The sequence below is a fragment of the Hibiscus syriacus genome, unplaced genomic scaffold (genome assembly GCF_006381635.1).
Source record: "Hibiscus syriacus cultivar Baekdansim isolate YM2019G1 unplaced genomic scaffold, ASM638163v2 tig00002338_pilon, whole genome shotgun sequence".
In the NCBI taxonomy this organism is placed as follows: domain Eukaryota; kingdom Viridiplantae; phylum Streptophyta; class Magnoliopsida; order Malvales; family Malvaceae; genus Hibiscus; species Hibiscus syriacus.
In genome coordinates, this window is record NW_024061926.1 from 760,324 (window position 1) to 781,092 (window position 20,769).

Below are 20,769 nucleotides of genomic sequence, written 5' to 3' on the forward strand. Positions count from 1 at the left end.
AAAATAACACCTTATAGTCAGAAGATCATTTTATAATTTTTAATAATTGAGGAACTCAATATAATAGTATAGTCGAAGACTCAACAAAATAGTATCTTATAGTCGGAAGACCATTTGTATATTTTACCCTTAAATAAAATATAAATCATAAAAAAATTTAAAAATAAATTTTCACCCTATTCAACCAATTTTGTATCCGAAATTTTTGGTCAAATTATCAACTTAATCCAATAGAAATTTTAAGTTTTTTTTAATATCACATTATTAACTAATCTAACCATCAATTTTCTATTCCAATCCAATAGTAAATTTTTAAGTCATTTTTTTTACATATTAGCCTTGTTTTTAAATTTTAGATTTCCAATAAAAATCCAAAATGAACCAATTTGAATGAAAAAGTAGAACCTAAAAGCACACCAGAAACCACATAGAATATCAACGGGTTGATTCAAGTGGTAAGTAATTTGATATCGCTTAAGTATATCTCGATTTTAAATCATTGTGTATGCAGAAAATCCTTGCGAGAAGACTCACCCACCAAAACTAAGAGTGGAACCCCAAATCGATTTGAATTAGTCAGAGTAAAGCCTTAAGAACCGGGAGTAAAAAATCACATTGAATTAGTATTTTAACTAAAGTTCAAGGGTTAAAGTAAAAATTAAACCCTTTTACTAATGGAAGTGAACGTTTGAATGACCACATCTTAATTAAAATAAAACGAAAGTGACTATGTATTGTGTTTTTTGAATCCGATGATCATAAGTTTATAAAATTCAAATGAAAGCGACCAAATTTGTAATTGTAAGCAATTACAGATTGGTTCAAATGGTAAATAATTTGATATCACTCAAGTTGGTCTCGAGTTTGAGTCATTGTGTATGTAAAAAATCCCCGTTGGAAGACTTAACCACTAAAGGTAAGTGTACAACCCGAGTCGATCTAGATTAGTCAAAGCGAAACCTTAGGAACTAGGAGGGCAAAAAAAAATGAAATCACATAGAATAAAATCAAATAAGAAAAACACTATTTAGACTTCTTACTAGAAAAGTTTTATACCATATAAAAGCCTATGATATTTGCTTCATCCAACAAAAACTTTACATTTTCCCTATAAGTAAAAAATAAACCAGTTGGTCTTTTAGCCATCATTTATCCCAAAAACTAAAACCTTTGAGATGATCAAGCAAAAAGGCACAGAAACTGTTCATCGCGAGGAAGGAAGGGTGAGGCTTTTGCAAGGAGATGATCATTTTCTTTTCTTCATTTTACCTGCAGGTTGAAGCCGGCACAGCCATGAATTTCACGCCTCGTCTGCCTCGCATCGTTTTGGCATGTCTCCTTGCTTCAGTTCTTTGATGCATCAAAGACCTGTTGATGGCTCTTCGATTAATGACCGGTTTCTCTTTGAAACAAAAACGCAGAGCACATACTGAAAAAGTCAACCATCTCATTGTCTTGTTCGTAGGAAAGCGTATTAGGTGATTTAAAATGAATTAATTCCTTTACCTGAAGTACCTCTCTGACACTTATCTGGACATTGGGATCTGAATGGCATCCAAGGGAAACTACTATCACTTGTAGCTTTGTCAATACTACCCTGATTGCTTGTTTTCCCCAAGACTAGACAGAGTAGATATAGATTTATCAAAGTTATCAGGACAATTACTTGACCCTGGTGGTAAAGAAGCTTCATTTATCAGCTATGTTGCACTGATACGGGGACGGGGACAGGAAAAACAATTTTTAAAATTACAGGGTACGGGGACGGCAAGAGTATGACATATAAAATAATTTTAAAATTATAAATAGATGTAAAAAATTATAAATAAAGTCAAATATCAAGACTCAAATCACAATATTAAATTTAGAACAAAAAAATCCATAAACAAATCACAATATTAAAATGTTTTCGACTGCAGTGGATGAACATTATTTAACATAAGCACTGCCAAGATATAATTGCTAAGACATACTAACTTCTAGGAACAAAAGATCTCTACAGTCGAAGTCGTCAACTTAAAATTTAAAGTAAAGGATCTTCATGCACAAATTTGATAGGGAAATATTAGCAATTGCGAATTGCATGCAATCTAGCTTAAAGCATTTCAAAAGAAAGTCACTTGAATAGCTTCTGATGCAGTGAACGGACTACCTGATACAACACACTTACACATTCGTCATAAATTGCAACCCAGTCTCGCTTCGCGCCATCTGACTTTGGGTCAATCTTTTAAAGATATTCAGCTATTACCTGAAGCCCAAACAAACAAGAGTCAGAATATTCAACTCCAAAAGTGTCTTTTAAGACATCTTAATAGAAATAAAAGCACTGAAGCAGTTTCTTATTACTCAATTATGGTGATAGAATAACATCTACAAATTTCCCAAACAAATTAAAGTGTAAAATGGAAACATACGAAAGTTACAAAAGCTAAGAAACCGTAGGCATGATGAAATTAAGATAAGAATATAAAATGGAAAAATGAATGAGAAGAAAGTGCAGAAAGGAGGAGAAGAGGAGGAGAATCACCTGGTTGGTCGGTAGTGGCTGCTGCGACGGCCGCTGAAGATTTTCGTAGTGGTGGAGAAGAGTAGAAGACAAGGTGCACACGATGGATTGGGGGTAAATTGCCGTCCCCGAAACGTCCCCAGCAAGCACCGAAACGTCCCTCGTTTTGTTCGGCCGTACCTTGCTACTGTGGCACGTCCCCGGTACGTATCTCGACTGTCCCCGTACCGTCGACGTTTCGGGTACTTGAAACGTCCTTCCTCTGCCGTCCCCGTGCAACATAGTTTATCAGGTTAGCATCTCTGAAATCTAGTGTTTTAAAAAGCGCCCCTGAGGCGCTTTGAGGCGCTAGGCGAGGCGAGACGTTTAGAAGAAAGCCTCCGACCACCAAGACGGCGGCGAGTACATGAGGCGGCGATTCAGTCGTCGAAGGCGACGAGAGGCGACGAGACGATGCTTTTAGCGATTCACGTACAATGACCCATTTATGTTCTGAGGAGACAGTATTAGGTGGAGTTCCAGGGCAGCAGATTGTGTCGGGGTTTGTATTGATGGGAGAGAAAGGAGTTTAAGCATGGAGATTGTCACCTTAGGCCAAGAGGCGCAATGTTAAAACAAATATGTTAGAAGTTAGTGGGCTGCCAGTTGGCAGTGATAATAGGACAAAAATAAGTGGGAAGTACGTGGGTCTAGAATCGAGAAATACAAACTTCTCAGATGATTCTGCACGTTCGGTTGACTATGGTGTTGCACCTACTTCAATTAGGAAATCCAACCATACTTGACCTGTTATGTGGGTTGGGAATGTGAAGTCTATTGGGGGCAGAATGGTGAGTCGCAAAAACGGATGATGTTTTGATCCAGTGGCAGTCTGTAGGGCCGAGTAGGGGTGATGGGGATCATGGTGTCAATACAATTATTTCTGGAATCCAAGAGAGGGGGAAAGGTTCTGTGGAACTCAAAAGAAGCGACTAGCGTACGTGAATCCCTCGCCTCAAAGCGCCTCAAAAATTAAGGCTCTCGGGTAGTTAATTGCCTTGGAGCGCCTCGCGCCTTTTAAAACATAGCTGAAATCAACAGACTTTGCAAACTCTGGTTCACTGACAAGCGGTCCAGAAATCCCCTTGGAAGTAGCACATGGTTCATCAAGCTCAAGCTTCAATTGTGTTTCACAAGAGAACTGAATTGAAGTTATATCAGCAACATCTTTAGACTCATTGGCATCGCAATCAGTACCTGGACATTAGAGGCACATACTATATTATCAAGAACAAACTTTGGTGAAGGATCGGAAATACCGGGGTCTGCACCAGGCTTTTGCACTTCTATTGCAGTTGAAAACCAAGGTATACCCTCCCTAGCATAGAACAAAATGTAAGCTTCCTGGGAAAGTACTTCTTGTTCTTCAACACAAGTAACCTGCAAAAAATAATCGACAATTACTCACCATTCATTCCAGTTCCATCAAAACGCTGGTATGTAATCGCATAAAGAATTTGAAATTCTTCAATACTATAACTTGACAATGTTGTTAAAATTTGACACCCAAAAAGGAAAATTTTACAATCAGTGAACTTAACACATTCAAAATGCAAGAAGGACAAGCAAAATTTTAAAAAGTTTCGGTCATAGAACTTTTATCCTTAAAAAAATTGAAATGTAAGTTACACTCAAAACAACTTTGTGAGCTCTTACTCTTGAATCATTGAAATTATGCCACGTATCTGGAGAGGACCGATTGTAGCAAACATAATGTCCAGAATTAGGTCTTGATCCAGAATGCTTCACAACTGCATAGAGTTGATACTTCAGTTTCTCCTATGACAAAAGGAGCATAATCGTAAAAGTTTAACAGTTTTGTACCATATAAGAAAATAGAAGCAAGTAGTACAGCTAATCAAACATCAGTTTTCTATTGCCTATCCCACCCCAAAGAACACGTAAACATACAAGTATTACTATTGGATATGTTAAAAGATATTACAAATGATGTTAAAATAATGCTATTCACAGTACTAGTCTCATTGAAACCAGTGAAAGGTTGCAAATCCAATCGTAATGGGAAAACAACATGTCTGTCAATCTTCTCAACATAGGTTCCTTTATTCTTAAATCTCTTCAAGTGAAATGTTGCAACTAAAGGAGCCTGATCCAGCATAAGCTGTTTTTCTATTGACACCTTGTGTTTACAACTCTCACAATTAAACTTTGCAACTGGATCATCTATATTTTACACCTTGGTGAAAGACTCTAAGGCACTTGGAAGGGTGTCAGCATCTTCAATCTCCAAACTCAAATCATTCAAAGGTTCATAATTTCAAGAAATGTGTCCACAATTGCAACAGCGTAGCTGAAACCATCAAAGTATTGTCAATAAAATACAGCATTTCTGACTCTAGAAATGGCTAATCGAGATCAAGTTGCATTGGCCTTACTCTGCCAACTAGTCGACCACCAAAAATCCTCTTTACTAAGCAAACATCTGTAGAAGACGAACAATCATCCTGCAGCTTTAAGTTCGAGCAACAGAGTTCAAGCCTATTTAACAAGCACTGAAAGAACTCATGAGCATCTTCCTGTTGATATGGATATCTTCGGAAACTAGGTCAGATACCTGGATTTAATGTGTCAAGAATCAAAATTAAGAAAGAACTCTGTTTTTCTTCTCTTGCAAGTTACTTCTCTGTACTTCTAGTGAACCTTTCCGAAGAAAGAAAAAATAAGCCTAACAAACTAGTGTTGAATGCTCTAAAAACCAATGCTGGAACAAAACATATCACTATTTATCAACATCTAAAACAAGAATTACTAACTTAACTACATTAACAAGCTAATAATAAATAACAAAGAAATCAAAGGATACAGTTCAATTTTTCAAAAATCTTGAAAGGTGAAACAGCGCCTCCAGACGAACTCAACGAATGCTCAATGTGATCATGAATAGAGCTAAGTAAACTAAAGCTATTAATATCACCTGAAAATCCCAACAAAACTAATTGGTTAGAAATCCCAAAGGGAGAACCAATAAACAGGTTAGTGCAAAGAGTCTTACCATCACAAGGTTTTTTATGAAAATTCAAAGATCGAAGACCCAAAACAAAAGGAACAGTATGAGTATAGCATTGCAAAATGACTTTGATAAAACATGTGTTACCCAAATTTTCCAGCCCTGCACCCTACCAAATCCTATATCCAAATTTTGAATTATTCAATTACCAGTCGTGCATACAAATAAACTCTACAAACATTAAATAAAATAACTAACCACCCGGTTGGTTCATTTTCAATTCTAAAAGCTTCTTTAGGAGGAACCCAGGGAGTTGGACGCCATGGCGTCCATGCAGAATCTTCGTTTTCTAGGCTAATACTGCTAGGCCATTCCCAAGGGTCTTCTTTATCTTCTTGACAGTTCACGGGTTTCTTAGAATTGCAAGGGGCCAAAGCTAGAAGCTGAGACGGTTCGAATTCAGTATAGGAACACGAAGGGTTTGATAAGTAAATGAAAACACGCTATCGGTTGACGCCGCAATCTCAGGAAAAAGAGGAGTCGTCACTGCTTCTTCGTCGAGGAAACTCGCCAACATGGTATCAAGATCAGTAGAATCAACCGCCATTGGTGAAACAAATGAAGACCCAGATAAAGAATCGGCCTGTGGGAACCCATCAAGGCCTTCTCCAGGAAGGAAAGGTTTCGAAGGAGAGGGATCATCCAAGCTTTGGGTTTTAGTAGCATACGCTTGGGTTTCCATTGAAAGATGGTAAAGGAAGCTTGCTGGGAGTTTCGAGGGGAGGAGATAGAGAAATTGGATTCCTTTGTACAACAATTTTGAAACGGGAGGGAAAAACTATATGTAAAGTAGACTTAATACTGTAGAAGGTGCATCAAAAGTTTGACTTCTGATTTTTGGTCAAACCTTTTTTTTTATAAATTACACAAATAGTCTCCCGACGATTGAATACTTGTTGAGTCCTCAACTATTAAAAGTTACAAAATGGTTTTTTGATTATGGGTTTTGTTGAGTCATTCGATTATTAAAAGTTATAAAATAGTCACTCAACTATTCATATATTTCAAACTCGTCATTTTCTATTAAAAAATGACGACAGTTTGAGCTGGACGTTAAATTGTTGATTGAGATATGATAACATCCAGTTCAGACAACTGTCAATTTTTTTGTGAAAAAGGACAAGTTTGAAACTATCATATCTCAGCTAGCATGTTAACATCCATTTTAGACAACCGTCAATTTTTTACGAAAAAGGATAAATTTGAAACTATTGAATAGTCAAGTGATTATTTTATAACTTTTAATAGTCGAAAGACTTAACAAAACACCCTATAGTCGAAAGATTATTTTGTAACTTTTAATAGTCGAGAGACTCAACAAAACGATACTCTATAGTTAGTGTACTATTTATTTACTTTACTCTTTCTCTTTTCAAAAGTTTATTTTTTCCTTTTCAAAAGTTTTAGGTTACTTTTATGATCACCCACTTATTATTTAATTTCTAGTTTGGTCACTTAACTATTATTTTCTTTCGAAATTATATTTAATATTATGTTTTATTTCTATTTTGGTTATTCACTGTTAAAAAATTAGCGGTGATGCTGACATGGTCATATTTTATGATGACACGTCATCATCACAACTAATTTTTGTAACGGTAGATATCAAAACAGAATAAAAATATAACATTAAATATAATTTTGAAACAAATAATGATTTGATGATCAAAACAAAAATTAAGTAAGAAGTAGATGATCAAATAAATAGTTAAATTTTAACCAATGTCGGTTAAGCGAAAGGTTATACTCGAATCGAGTATTTAATATTCTCTAAAGATCTTCTTTAGAGGTATAACAAGTCCTCATCGACGACACCCTTGTATCATCACCCTCCCCTTCTTGTCGTATAGGAGCTTCTAGTGTAAGATGCAGGCACTGGTAAAAACACCGCCCTTAAAAGCCGACGGCCAAGAGATCCCTAGGCGATGACTAACAGCCACTCCATGGCCAGCGTAAAAGACTACACGACGACAACTTCCTTGAAAGGATACGAGGATTTCCAGGACAATGATAGAAGAGCAAATCATTAGGCATTTTCTTGAAGCTTCCGATGATGAGCTGGGGATTCCAAATAGAGAAGATGGTGTTGTCGGCGTTGGGTTCGATGAAGGGTTCAACAATGGTGGAAATGGCTTCGCATGCTGTGATGGGTTATGGCATGGGAGCTTGAAGATGAGACTGCTAATTACAACCCTTTGTTACACTGAACTATTCATGTATATTATGTACGGAGAAAAATATTATGCAGTAAGTGACGGTAGGGGTAAAAATTGAGAGAAATGGGAAAACTGGGGAGTGTGGGGTAAATATTAAAAAAATGAAGGTGTTTGATTATATTATCAAATTTTATATTAATTTTAAAAGTTATTTTATTTTCCATCTTTTATTTTTTAGTGAAATAGACATTGGATTTGTGTTCGGGAGGTCAAAAAGGAGTGAATTTGAAATTTTAAGATCCAACTGTTGTTGGTGGTGACCAGTGATGGTAATCGACGATAACCAGCGACAGTGATGAGTAACGGCCAACGACATGAATTTTAATTAGATTTAGGGATCAAATTGATATTTTACATAAAATTTAAAGATTAAAGCAATATTTTATGTAAAATTTAAGATCAAATTAGGATTCTATCTAAAATTCAGAGGTCAAGTTAAAAGTTAACCATTTCTTCTAATGTGCCACGTCTTTAAAGAAATGAGTTAACATTCAGTAACCAAAATCAAAGAGATAAAATACAATAATGATCAAAATTATTTTTTTAAAATCCGTGACCAAAATTGAATAGACTAAAAACTTAAAATACCATAATTGTTTACCCTATTATTTATTTCAAATTTAAGAGGGTTGATGTCTGTTAGTCGTTTAATTAAAATACCATCATTGTTTACCCTATTATTTATTTCAAATTTAAGAGGGTTGATGTCTGTTAATCGTTTAAGGATCGAAGGTAAAGAAAAGATATTGATTGAATGGTTATATTTGTAGTTTTTCATAATTTAGTGACAAAAAATGGCATATATAAATAATTAAGAATCATTAGCATAGTTTACCCTTTAAAAACACTTTGGACCCGGAGGCTTTTCCCCCCTTACCCAAACCCAAATTATCCAACCCTTATAAACCCTAAGATCAAATACTCCATGCTTGTCTGATGCTTTCTTTGTCCTTATTTTCTCTCCACAGCCGAAATCTTCTCATCTCTCTTGAGCATTCAAAGGAGGTGTTTCCTTACTAGGCGATGACCATGAAGGATCACGAACAATCATTCTCAAGATCAAGAACAAAGAAGTCCAAGAAGAGGAGCAGAGAAGATGATATCCATGAGCCAATGGGACCAGTAAAACAGAGTCCTGGAACAAAACATGAGAATTTGCAAGTAAAAATCCAGCTTTATCAAGAGCAGACAAACAAGATTCCACCTTTACTTGCCTATTTCCCATCAGGTTATAATCCTTGCAAAACCCACCAAGAGGAGGAAGAAGGAGCCAACACACCCAAGGTCAGGGTTTTTAGACACACGGCTCAGAGGAAGGGTAATAGGCTTCAGGTTGTGGTTAGCCCTGGTGGGTCGAATGTGGATTTTGTGGGATCGAGTTATTCAGGTGAAGCCGCTGCTGCTCAAGTTTGCAGGTACTCACTTGGTGTTCTTGATAAGGAAGCCGGGACCCTCAAAATTATTCCTATTGCTACTAATAAGGTAAAATTTTCTGTGTATTGAAGTAAAACAAATTATTTCTATTGCTATTGCTTCATGTTCTTGCTTTTTCTGTTTTGTTTTTATGTTGTGATGAATGGACATAGAAACTTGGATTGATTTACAAACTATTGGATTTTTAGTTATATAATGGAGATCTTTGTGGTGAGCTAATTTGTAGCTAATTTGTTTTATCAATTCTTTAATTATTGAATGGGGGAAAAGTGGTGTGGGAAAGTAAGGGAAATCTTGTTGATGTTGCTATTGAATGAGAAGTTTCTTGTGGTTTAGTTAATCTGTTGGCTTGTTCGATTTAATTGTAGATATTTAGGATGGAACCAAGAGTTCGAACCTCGGAGACTGCTAATGAAGATGCTTCAGTTTCGGCGAAGAGTGAACTTACTACCTATAAAAAGGACAGGCTCGACAAGCTGGGAGAACTTACTGCACTTTATGGAACAAAGAAGGATAGAAAGAAGGTTTGGCACTTTCTTGCCCCTCAGTTCTTTCAGTGGAATTATGGTGTTACCTGTAAATACAGATTCATGTATGTTTGATTGACTCTTTTGATATTTCTCTGCTCAAGTGGTAATGCAATCGACTTTTGTTGGTTTATTTATAGGGTTAAATACACATTACTATTTGAACTTACACTTATTTACATTTGTAGTTATAGAATAAAAATTAGTAATTAAGTATTCGAAGTTTATTCCATCACGCACTTTAGCCTCCTCGCTAACACCTTGTCCAAGGATGGCATGCATTTGTGATCGATGGTTAATATCCAAATGCCACCTGAGAGCAGTAAAAGCAAGAGTCTCACTCCACCAAGTCCTATGAAACAACAGCCAATGTTTTATACCGGTTGGACTATACGTGGATACATTCCAGAAGTTCTCCAAATGCCTTTTGGCAAGCGGACAGTTAGAGCAGCTGTCATGGTCATCACTCAATTCTCAAAGTCCATTTTTTAGTTTTCCTATTCTATTTCTTTAATTAAAAAAACAATTTTTTATATTCCTTTGTGGCTTTTTTTCATATGTGATGATTTTTCTGCTTGCTTTTGTCATGTCATCCATGGGGCAAAATTGATGTACCTTATTGTGATCTTTTATTATATAATACCAGTATGACAAAAGTGATGTACTTCATGGGGCAAAATTTTATTTATTTTAGTACAATTAAAAGGTTTATCAACTTTATGTGTAACCTTTAAATCTTGTATAATGCAGCGGAAGGATTTTATTGATTTGAAGAAGGAAGCCGATCCTGCATCCCAAAAAGAACTAGAGAAGAAGATTGGGGAAGTAGCGTTTGACAAGGAAGCTTTGGCAAACACCACCGCCATTATTGCTCGTAATATCCCCCCACATGACGTTTCTGCTATTACGCCCCCAGAAGCTTATCCACTAGACAAGATTATTCTCAAGGGAGACTGGGATTTTCTTGGGGATATTCATAATCTTTTGCAAGTGGGGGAAGAAGTTGCTAGCAACGCTTATCCACATTTTGTTTGCAATAGAATTCGAAAATTGGAAGCCACTCAGGTATGACCATGAGAGAAAAACTTATGATTTGCCAGCCTGATTTTTTTTCATTTTTTTAAGAGAATCTCTATACTTGTTGAAAACACACACATGGGAGCTCGGTGTTCTTGATGGCTGATGATATATTCTTATGATGCCTTAACTGCAGGATGACACACAGAAGTGGAAACTGTCGTGCGTGTTTTCGTATATTACCCATCTTGTGAAGTTCAGGGATCAGTTCTCCATGGGACAGGCTTCAGCAAAGAACCATAATATCCCGAGCATCATACGGCACAGATTTTTTAACATGTTTACTGATCCAGGTTCAAAAATACTAGCCAGTGACAAAATCGATCTTCTGATTGGTTATGTCTTGGTTCTCACTTTACATGCTGATGGATTCCGAACTGACCCAACGGATATAGCAAAGGATCTAAGAATCAGTAAAGTAGATTTGAGACGTCACTTTTTGAATTTGGGTTGCATACTTGGGCATCAGAACAGCGTATTGTATGCAACACTTCCTGTTCCTCTAACATTTCCTTCAGAGAATTTCAGGAAGAAGCGGAGACAGTAGATGGATCGACCATTGCAGATGTTACTGTACTCCTTGACATCAAATGGAGGTGGTTTTATCTTGGTAATGTGATTATGACTCCATGACGAATCTTGATTTATCGATGTTTTCATTATTACTTTTAAGGAAGGATGATTTATGGTTGATTGATAAGGGGCATGCAACTGTGTTTTGATATTATATTAACTTCTCATCGAGCTATATCAGTCCAAGAATTAGCATCCTATCATTCTCTTTTTCCTTTTAGTCATTGTTTGTTGAATTCATGTTTTCCTTTGGAAGCAGAGTTGTATAAGAATTAAGAATCTAATACAACAATCGTTTTAATTTACCTAATTACTTAAAACAAGTAGTTCATAATTTTAACATGCCTTTCCTAATACACAATGTCAAACATTCATTGTTTTGTATCTGATACACACAAACAATTACTGCTGTGCGAGGAAGGGAGTAATGAAACACCACTTCTGTTGGTGGTATCAAGTTACAGAAAAACACCCTGCCATAACATTTTTTTTCTTTCAAAATATTATTTCTCCTGTTCTGTGAAAGAATTTTATGATTAAAACACTTTACATTCACTACAAGAACACATAGGCTGGTATTAAAGGATACTCTCCTGCAAATCCGACAAGAGAGTGGATGCCAACGAGCTAAGTTTCTTTCCAGTTTCTCCGGCTATGTTCTTAAGGTTTGAAATATCGTGCAGTGTCAGAAAGTGAATTTGATGATGAGGATAATCATAACAAATCAACTTAACCCAATAAAGAAAACAAGAAAACAGGGTTAATATAAGCTCCCAAATTGCATATTCAGGTGATGCATAACAGATGCAATATACATGCAGACCTGGAAAGAGAGTCGGTTGATGAGATCACTAGCAGCAAGGTCAATAGAACTATCAGCAGAGTGACCAAATAGATCAGCACTGGAGATGGCTGTTGAACCCTGCAAAAAATAAAGTTGGCAATCAAATCTCAGAAAACACATTTCAAAGATAAATTAGCACTTATTACTGCTCTCAACAGATAAATGGATTACCAACTACTTCCAATTATGCCTATATTTGTTAAAGATGATTAAAGAAAGCATATTCCAAAAATTAGGATTCTAAGTGATGCTATTGCACTAAAACATAAGTTGATGAAGAAAGAACTGATGCTATTACAGTCTACTTTGTTTATAGCAGACTGTTAACTAGAAAACTAAGGATGTTATGAGATGGTACTAAAAGTCAGAGGCACATATGGATACAGCATTTTGAGCCTTAGAAAAGACGATATCTTTCAAGAAAGAAATACTAGTGGTCTAGTTAGTGCACGTACTGAGAATTTCTGCAAAGTAACTTGAGCTTCATTGTCTACTCTGGTATGAACACCAAAATATTGGGATGATGAAACAGATTTTGCATTAGAGAACTTTCTCCTAGCTTCGTCAGTTTCCTGAATCTGAGAATAAAATGAAGCAATAATAGGAAAAAGATGATACAAGCAGAAATAATTACTAAGATTGATCCCTTCCAGGGGGACATCATACGAGGTGAACACTTCCCAATCCCAATTTTCACACATTACGCTACATGGACATTTCTAATATCGGAAGTAAAGTCTATTTGATTCGTTAGGTAAAGGTGACACATTCAAGTATATTAATGATCGAGTAAGAAATTGATTTTCAAGGAAAAATGTAACTCCAGGCTCTAGTTAAAAGCACAACCAGAATAATATACTAATTTCAATATCTTCATGTTAGACATCCTCATGAAGTGGAAAATCTCTCTAGCAGTACAAGGTTTTCAATTGACCTGTGATATGAAGAATCATAGAGAAAGTAAGTTATCCTAAAACAAAGTGTATAGACATCTCTGTACAAAAACCGAATTTTCTCGGATCATTCATTCCTTCCTTCAGTTGAATTTCAGGAAACTCAAAACTGCAGAATATAATCTGCTCAATAAAACGTTTTCCATATTTTAATCCACACTAGATGTATCAGTTTTGATGCATAAATTTTATCATAAAAGTTCATCTAAAGCGGCGGGAAAAGCATTTACTACGATTTAGTACTTGGAAGCGCAAAATTAAAAAACATCAGTAATTAAAGCAAAACACGAAAACTAGATCCGAAAACATATTTAAAATAATAATAACAAAACCTGACAAAGCTGATGTGTACACCGAGATTGCGATGAGCGGCTGATCAATCAATGCAAAGAAAGATCCCGTAAGTCACCGACGCCCATGTTGGATTCTTTGCATTGCAATCGAAACACATCTAAGAGATAAAAATCAAAGATCAACTAAGGGAACTTCAGATCTTAATCAGATCTACAAATATGGTTAGGAAAAAATTTAAAAAGAGGGAAAAAAACATTGTTTTCTGATTTTGCTTTCAGCTTTCTGAAAACAGCATTCTTATCGGTCAGATTATCGGACGTCGACATCGATGCTTTCCTCTCTCTCTCTCTCTCTCTCTCTCTCTCTCTCTCTCTCTCTCTCTCTCTCTCCTCAAAATTTTCGAATATTAGAGAGGAAGATAATTATATGATTATTTATGTGGAATTTATGAAGAATGAAGGAAAATTTGATGTACTGAAGAGGGGTGGGATCGACCTCCTCAGGCTTTACCAATGGGAGATTCAGAAACTAGAAAGAAAGCTAATCAAATTCGATTCGGTTTAGTTTTGTTTTAGTTTTTCTGTAATGCAAGTTACAGATAACTATGTAATTTTATTTTCTCTCTTCTCATTCACTGTATTTTAATTCCCCCCCCCCCATATTTTCACTAAATTTAATATATTAGATTTTTATAGTCATTCGACCGTTTCGTTTTCTCACTATGAGGTTATAAATGAATTATTATATAGATGTAAAACCTAATGTATTAAAACTGAGTCCTGTTTGCATTGGACTTAAAAATTTTAAAGTTCAATGAGCAAAACAAGAGAGAGAGTATAATTCAGTGATGGAATTTGTAATTTACTCCTATATTTAAAGGGTAAACTACGAGATTTTGGCATAATACCAAAAATAACCCTCATAGTTTAAAAAGGCATAATACCAAAAATAACCCTCATTATTTACTAAAATGATAATTTTGGCCTTTATTCTTTTTTTGGAACATTTTGACCCCAACATTTCATTTTAGGGCAAAAAATTCCATGTATAGATGAAATCATTAGTTAACACATGATTAACACTCTAAAATATGAAATGTTGAGGGCTAAAATGTCCAAAAAAATAAGGGACAAAGTAATTATTTTGTCAAATGTTAGGGTCTTTTTGCCCTAAAAATAAACGTTGGAGGCCAAAATATTCCAAAAAATAGAATAGGGGACAAAATAATAATTTTGACACAAACGTTGAGGGGGACTAATTTTGACACTATGCCTTTAAAAAACATACCATTTGATTATTATTTTTATTTAATTAAGATGTAGGTAAATATCAATTAGATCTTTAAGGGATTGTTAACATGAATATATAAAATTAAAAAGGGTAAACTATACAAATGATCACTGATATTTGAGTAATTTTTTGTTTTTTATATTGAAATTTCAAAAATAACAAGTTAGTCGAGACCATTTTATAATATATGTATGAGTAAATTACAAATCTGGTAACTGAATTTTACTTTCTCTCTTATTTCACTCACTGTACTTTAAATTTTTTCATTTTTCTCACTGAACTTAATATGTTAGATTTTTTTGCCATCCGGTCGTTTTCTCACTAACGAGGTTATAAATGAACTGTTATATAGATGCAAAACCTAATGTATTAAAATTGAATCTCGTTTTAGTGAAAATTTTACTTTTTTAAACGACATCGTTTTAAGCCGTTAACTATTTAACGACGGAGTGACAAAAAAAACTAATGTATTAAGTTAAGTGAGGAAATTAAAAGTTTTAAAATTCAATGAGCAAAATAGGAGAGAGAGTATAGTTCAGTGATGAAATTTGTAATTTACTCCTATATTTAAAGGGTAAACTACGATATTCAGTTTGAAAAAGGCATAATACCAAAAATAACCCTCATTGTTTACTAAAATGATAATTTTGACCCTTATTATTTTATTTTGAACATTTTGGCCCCTCAACGTTTCATTTTGGGGCAAAAAATTCCTTCAATAGATGAAATCATTAGTTAACACACGATTAACGCTCTAAAATATGAACTTTTTTAACCTAAAATGAAATGTCCAAAAAAAATAAGGGACAAAGTAATTATTTTGTCAAATGTTAGGGTCTTTTTGCCCTAAAATAAATGTTGGAGGCCATAATACTCCAAAAAAATAAAATAAGGGACAAAATAATAATTTTGACACAAACATTGAGAGGGCTAATTTTGGCATTATGTCTCTAAAAAACATACTATTTGATTATTATTTTTATTTAATTAAGATGTAGGTCAACATCAATTAGATCTTTAATGATTCATATCTTATCCATATGCTGAAAGCATAAAGTTCATTAATTGATTTTATGCTAATTTGTTGATTCAAAAAGCTAAATTTTTTGTCTCAAGTTAATATCATATATATATTGAAATTAAGTTCAAGCTTCACCCATGTTTCCCACAACGAGTAATAGCAACAGTTGGTAATACTTCTTCTATTTTCTTTTGTGTCGATTGGATTTCGTATCAGTTCAGATCATTCTCGAACATATTTTGTAAAATGGTTTAGACCAATATGTTATTTTAACTTCAGTGGGGAATTTTTTTTATTCAAATATTATTGACCATTTGTGTAGTTTGCCCCTTTTAATTTTATATATTCACTGTGTGAAGCCAAAAGTCCGTTAAAAGTCTAACGGCAGTCAAACTTCAGTGATCACATCTTAATTAAATAAAAACAAAAGTGACCAAATATTATATTTTTTTAAATTCAGTGAAGAAAAATGTATAAAACTTAAACGAATGTGATCAATATTGTAATTTACTAATTTTTAAATTATTATTTTATTATTACGGAAAGTAGAAACGTAGGAGGATCAGTTTCGATTAAAATTATAAAATTTATAAAACAATCATTAAATTTAAATTTAATTTAAAAATAATTGTCTATATTATATCTCTTTTCAACTTTTGGCGCTCAAAGTTTTACCGTTCAAAATGAGTGTCTAACCTTTTCCGTTACCATTTAAAGTGTCTTATCATTAGCAATCATTAAAAATAATCAAAAATAATCAATCAATCAATATTTAACATGTAGTATAGTTTTTAATTTTCTTAAAAAATTAAAAATAGAATTCATAAAATTTTTAAAAAAAAAAACTTAAATTTTTTATCGTACGCAAAACATCATAAATTTCATAAAACCCTTCCTAAATCTCCAATTCTCTAATTAAGTTCAATGATTTAGAGGATTTGGATGATGACAAAGGGATGATCGACAGTAAAAATCCGACGACAGATGGAATTTATTCACTGATTGTACTGGCAACTAACGACGTGAAGGGATTAAGAATTTAAAATTGAAGATTTAAGGATTTAAAATTTTCCTTATTGACACTTAATTTTGGAAGAAGGCAATTGTGTTAGCTTTAACGACCAATCTAAAAACGTCAAGAGGGGGTGAATTAGCCTTTTAAAGAATTTGGTGGAAACAATCGAAAAATAAAAATTTTGCACAACAAATTAGAGTAATTCGACTTCTCAACCAAGTCTATATCCATTACCTTAGCATTCACACTAAGGATTTTTAAAATCCACTAGATTTGCTTACCTTTAGAGACAATGTGTAACCTTATAGACACTTCAAGGTTTATACCCAAAATCTTAAATACACACTCTCCCAAAGAGTAAATACAAATTTAGAAAACAAAAGAAAACCTCACAAAGACAGCTATGTTTGCAAACAATAAGCTCTCACCAAATCACACTTGAGCAAATTAAACAATAAAGCTCACAAGTGTATTAAACAATAAAGCTCACAAGTGTGTTACAATGAAAAGATTGAGAAATTAAGGACAAAGGACTTTTTTTATGTTGGTATATTTGTTCAATATGATTCTTGTTGACCTTGAGATGCTTTGACCTTCAATTTATATATTCTCTATCAATTCTAGCCATTTAAAGTCATTGGGGATCATTATAGTCATTACATACAACAAAAAATAACATTTAATACACAACAAATCAATCATTTTGTGAAAGAGATTGATCATTTTTCAAATAATTCTACCGTTGCAAGAAAGGGATCTATCCTTTAGGGGAAGGGATCTATCCTTTAGGGGAAGGGATCAATCCTTTTCATCGAGGGATCGATCCTTTTGTGAAGGGATCGATCCCAAACTTTCTGGAATCCAAGGAATCGCTCCTTTTAAAAGGGGATCCATAAGGATCGATCCTTTGGTCAAAAGGATCTATCCTTTAAGCCAAAAAGCTTGAAAACACATCTTTAAATTACGAAAACGCTCAAGAATGTTTTTGAAAAGGTTCGACTAAGTTGGAAAACATTTAAAACATATTTTTCAAGTTAATTTGGACTTTGAATTATTTTTGATAAATTTATGAAAAATTCAATTTTATCCAAAATACAATTTAATGTTATATCAAAATACTAATTCAACAAGTTGTTCATATTCGTCAAGTAACAGGGTTAAGACGAGGTCAAGTAATGACGTTGATGGCAAGGATTTAAATTTTCAACTTTCATGGAAAGAGGGTTTGAAATATCCTAAGGCATGTGTCTCGGAAATTGAATACATTGTTTTTGAAAACAGGAAATTGAATATATACTAGCAAGAAAAAGGGTTTTGTTTTTCGGTAAGTTAGGATTTTGGTCGGTCGACGACGTTTTGATTTCGGAGGGTTGGCAAAGGGAAAAGATTAAGTATTTTTAAAGGTTTTTGGTTTTGTTGACACCGTTTTCGTCCAAGCGGGGAAAAGACCGATACAGACTCGGGGTTTTCTTTTTGAAAAAGATTTTCGAAATGTGAGGAGTCGCAACCAATCATTTTAAGGTAAGATTGAGACACCATAAGAATCGGGTGATTTTAATAAAACATTTTATTTTTATCAAAATACTGAGTTTTAGGGTCTACGAAAATCCAAAAATCAGGTTCGGGAGTCATTTACGCGTGGGAAAGGATTAGCACTCCCACAAGTGCCCAAAATTGGTACCTAGTTGATTATCGTATATTTAAAATCGAAAATTTTGAGTTCGATCTTTATTTACTTTAAAAATCATTACGGATGCAAAAAGTTGAAAAGGGTATTAGTTTATTGAGACCGAAAGCATTCGCTGCCAAACGCAAATGCGGGAGATCAACTATTGTGCCTAATAACTGAATATTGCCTAGTTTTTAAAAAATCATGATGCAATCTTTGGAAAGGATGTCGACCTATTTTGGGAATCACCAATAGTCACCCTCTGAGCATACTTGCGGGAGATGTACCATTAATTCCCTAATAAATGAGCATTGCCTTAAGTTTGAAAATCGAATGCAAATCAAACAAAATTTTATTCACCCTAATTAACTAAGGTAAATTAAAGGTTTTTTCTAGCCTACATGTCAAATTATGAAATTAAAAGACCTAGAGGTATAAACCAAAAACTATAGGTTCTAATATTAATCTTATTTGATTTTAGTCAATTATTAAATCGAATAATCAAGATGGTCCCTCGGGCATTTACACGAGGGTCGACTCGATTATCCCCTAAATTAAAAGACTAGTTTGAAATCTAACCTAAAGTAGAGGCTCTTACATCAACTTAAATTAATTTTAATAAATATTGCTTCGAATAATTAAATTGGAACCTTGAGCAAAAGCGAAGACCAAATTAAAAATTCTCTTAATTTTAGGGCTAAATATGAAATTAGGCTTAAGATGAAGGCTCTAATATTAATCCTAATCAACTTTAAGTCAATTATAGACTATCGAATAATTAACTCGGAACCTCGAGAATAAGCGAGGACCAAATCGGAAATTCACCTAAAATTAAAAGTTTAGGGACAAGATTTAAAGGAGTCTAAATTTAAGGACTAAACTAATAATTGAAAGATAAAAACGTGAAAGTAAAGGAAATATGGATTAAGCAAGGAAATCATTAACAAATAAAATACATCTGATTAACTTAATAAGCAACACATAATATGATAATAAAAATATATATTTATTAAAATATATGTATGTATTTTTTAAAATCATAAAAAATAAATAAATGTAATAAATATATCATTACAGTAAACAAAAAAAAACTTAACACATAATTTTAAAATTGGATTCATTACACATATAATAATATGGGGAAAGTAATTAAAATAAAAATAGAATATATAAATATATTTAATGCATGTATAGTAATAACGTAAATATGTACTAACAATTAGTAATAAATAGGCAAATATTAAAGGGATCAAAATAGGTATATAAAAGGGTAAGTTAATGCAAATATATATTAAAATGGAAAGTAAATTTAAAGTAATTATATGCAAATAAAAGGAAAAGTGAAATAAAGGGGAAAAAGTAAACGATGTCTGATTGTAGGAATAAAAAAAGAATGCAAATTTTGACTAATTGAATGAAAATTAAATATACAAGATTATGCTAAACAAGTAAATAAATAAAAAAAAGGGCTAAAATCAAGTAGCAAGGCAATGAAACTTAACATATTAAAATTAAATGAACAGTAATTGTTAATACGAGAATGAAGATTGCAGAAATTTAAAATAATAGTGACTAAAATGCAAGAAAATACAAGTTAGAAGTTAAATTAGAAATAAACAGTGGCTAAATTAAAATAAATTAAAATTTAAAGGCTAATTTGAAATAAAATAAAAAATAGATTTAGGGATTAAAATGTAAAAACACGTTGGAATTAAAGGGACCTAAAAGAAATTTTACCAAAATAAATAAAAAAGATAAATAAAAGGAGAAATATCAGTTTTGGTCCCTACTGGTACCGAAATATAAAAACACGGGTAAGTTGGGAGGATTAAAATGCAAATAAACAAAAAAATAACAATGTATGCAAGAAAATGTCAAATATTAGTTTTGGTCCCCTAAGGGACCAAAATGATAAAATGCGACAAATGTACAGGGGTTTAAAACGTGAATAACCCATTATCTTTCTTTATAAATACCAATAAATCTTTTTTTTTTCTTTTCATTTTCACACAAACACAAACAAAAAAGAGAGAAGCTCTCCCTTCTCCCCTCGGCCGACCCACTTCTGGCCGCCTTGCTCTGCTTACGGCCGCCGCACACGATGGTCAGACCTCCCAAATCATCCCAAAATGCTCCAAAATTCCCCCAAACCCAAAGCTACCATCCTTGGGCCTCACTTGGGGCTAAAACCGCCTTAAATCCGAAGGAGAAGGCCATGACTTTTTGACTCCCCTCCAGACTCCGACGACGCGTACGACTCAGGTATGATCGTTCTACTTT

At 33.7% G+C, this 20,769-nt stretch overlaps 1 protein-coding gene and 2 pseudogenes across 1 annotated transcript; 1 reads left to right on the forward strand and 2 right to left on the reverse strand.

Annotated features, from left to right (window-relative positions):
* Positions 1-1,204: 1,204 nt before the first annotated feature.
* On the reverse strand, positions 1,205-6,297 carry LOC120144894 (annotated as a pseudogene).
* A 2,436-nt stretch (positions 6,298-8,733) lies between these two features.
* LOC120145164 (DNA-directed RNA polymerase I subunit RPA49-like) lies at positions 8,734-11,601 on the forward strand. The gene is made up of 4 exons (XM_039159058.1): positions 8,734-9,274; positions 9,595-9,750; positions 10,504-10,818; positions 10,967-11,601. The coding sequence occupies exons 1-4, from the start codon at positions 8,816-8,818 to the stop codon at positions 11,375-11,377; spliced, it is 1,341 nt and encodes a 446-aa protein (XP_039014989.1). The 5' UTR covers positions 8,734-8,815; the 3' UTR covers positions 11,378-11,601.
* A 240-nt stretch (positions 11,602-11,841) lies between these two features.
* Positions 11,842-14,042, reverse strand: LOC120144905 (annotated as a pseudogene).
* Positions 14,043-20,769: the final 6,727 nt, after the last annotated feature.

Excerpts from the sequence above, each read along its gene's own strand:
- LOC120145164 (XM_039159058.1), top strand. The coding sequence starts at position 8,816 with ATGACCATGAAGGATCACGAACAATCATTCTCAAGATCAAGAACAAAG. Across the intron at positions 9,275-9,594 it reads TTCCTATTGCTACTAATAAG|ATATTTAGGATGGAACCAAG; the intron begins GTAAAATTTTCT and ends ATTTAATTGTAG. Across the intron at positions 10,819-10,966 it reads GAAAATTGGAAGCCACTCAG|GATGACACACAGAAGTGGAA; the intron begins GTATGACCATGA and ends CCTTAACTGCAG.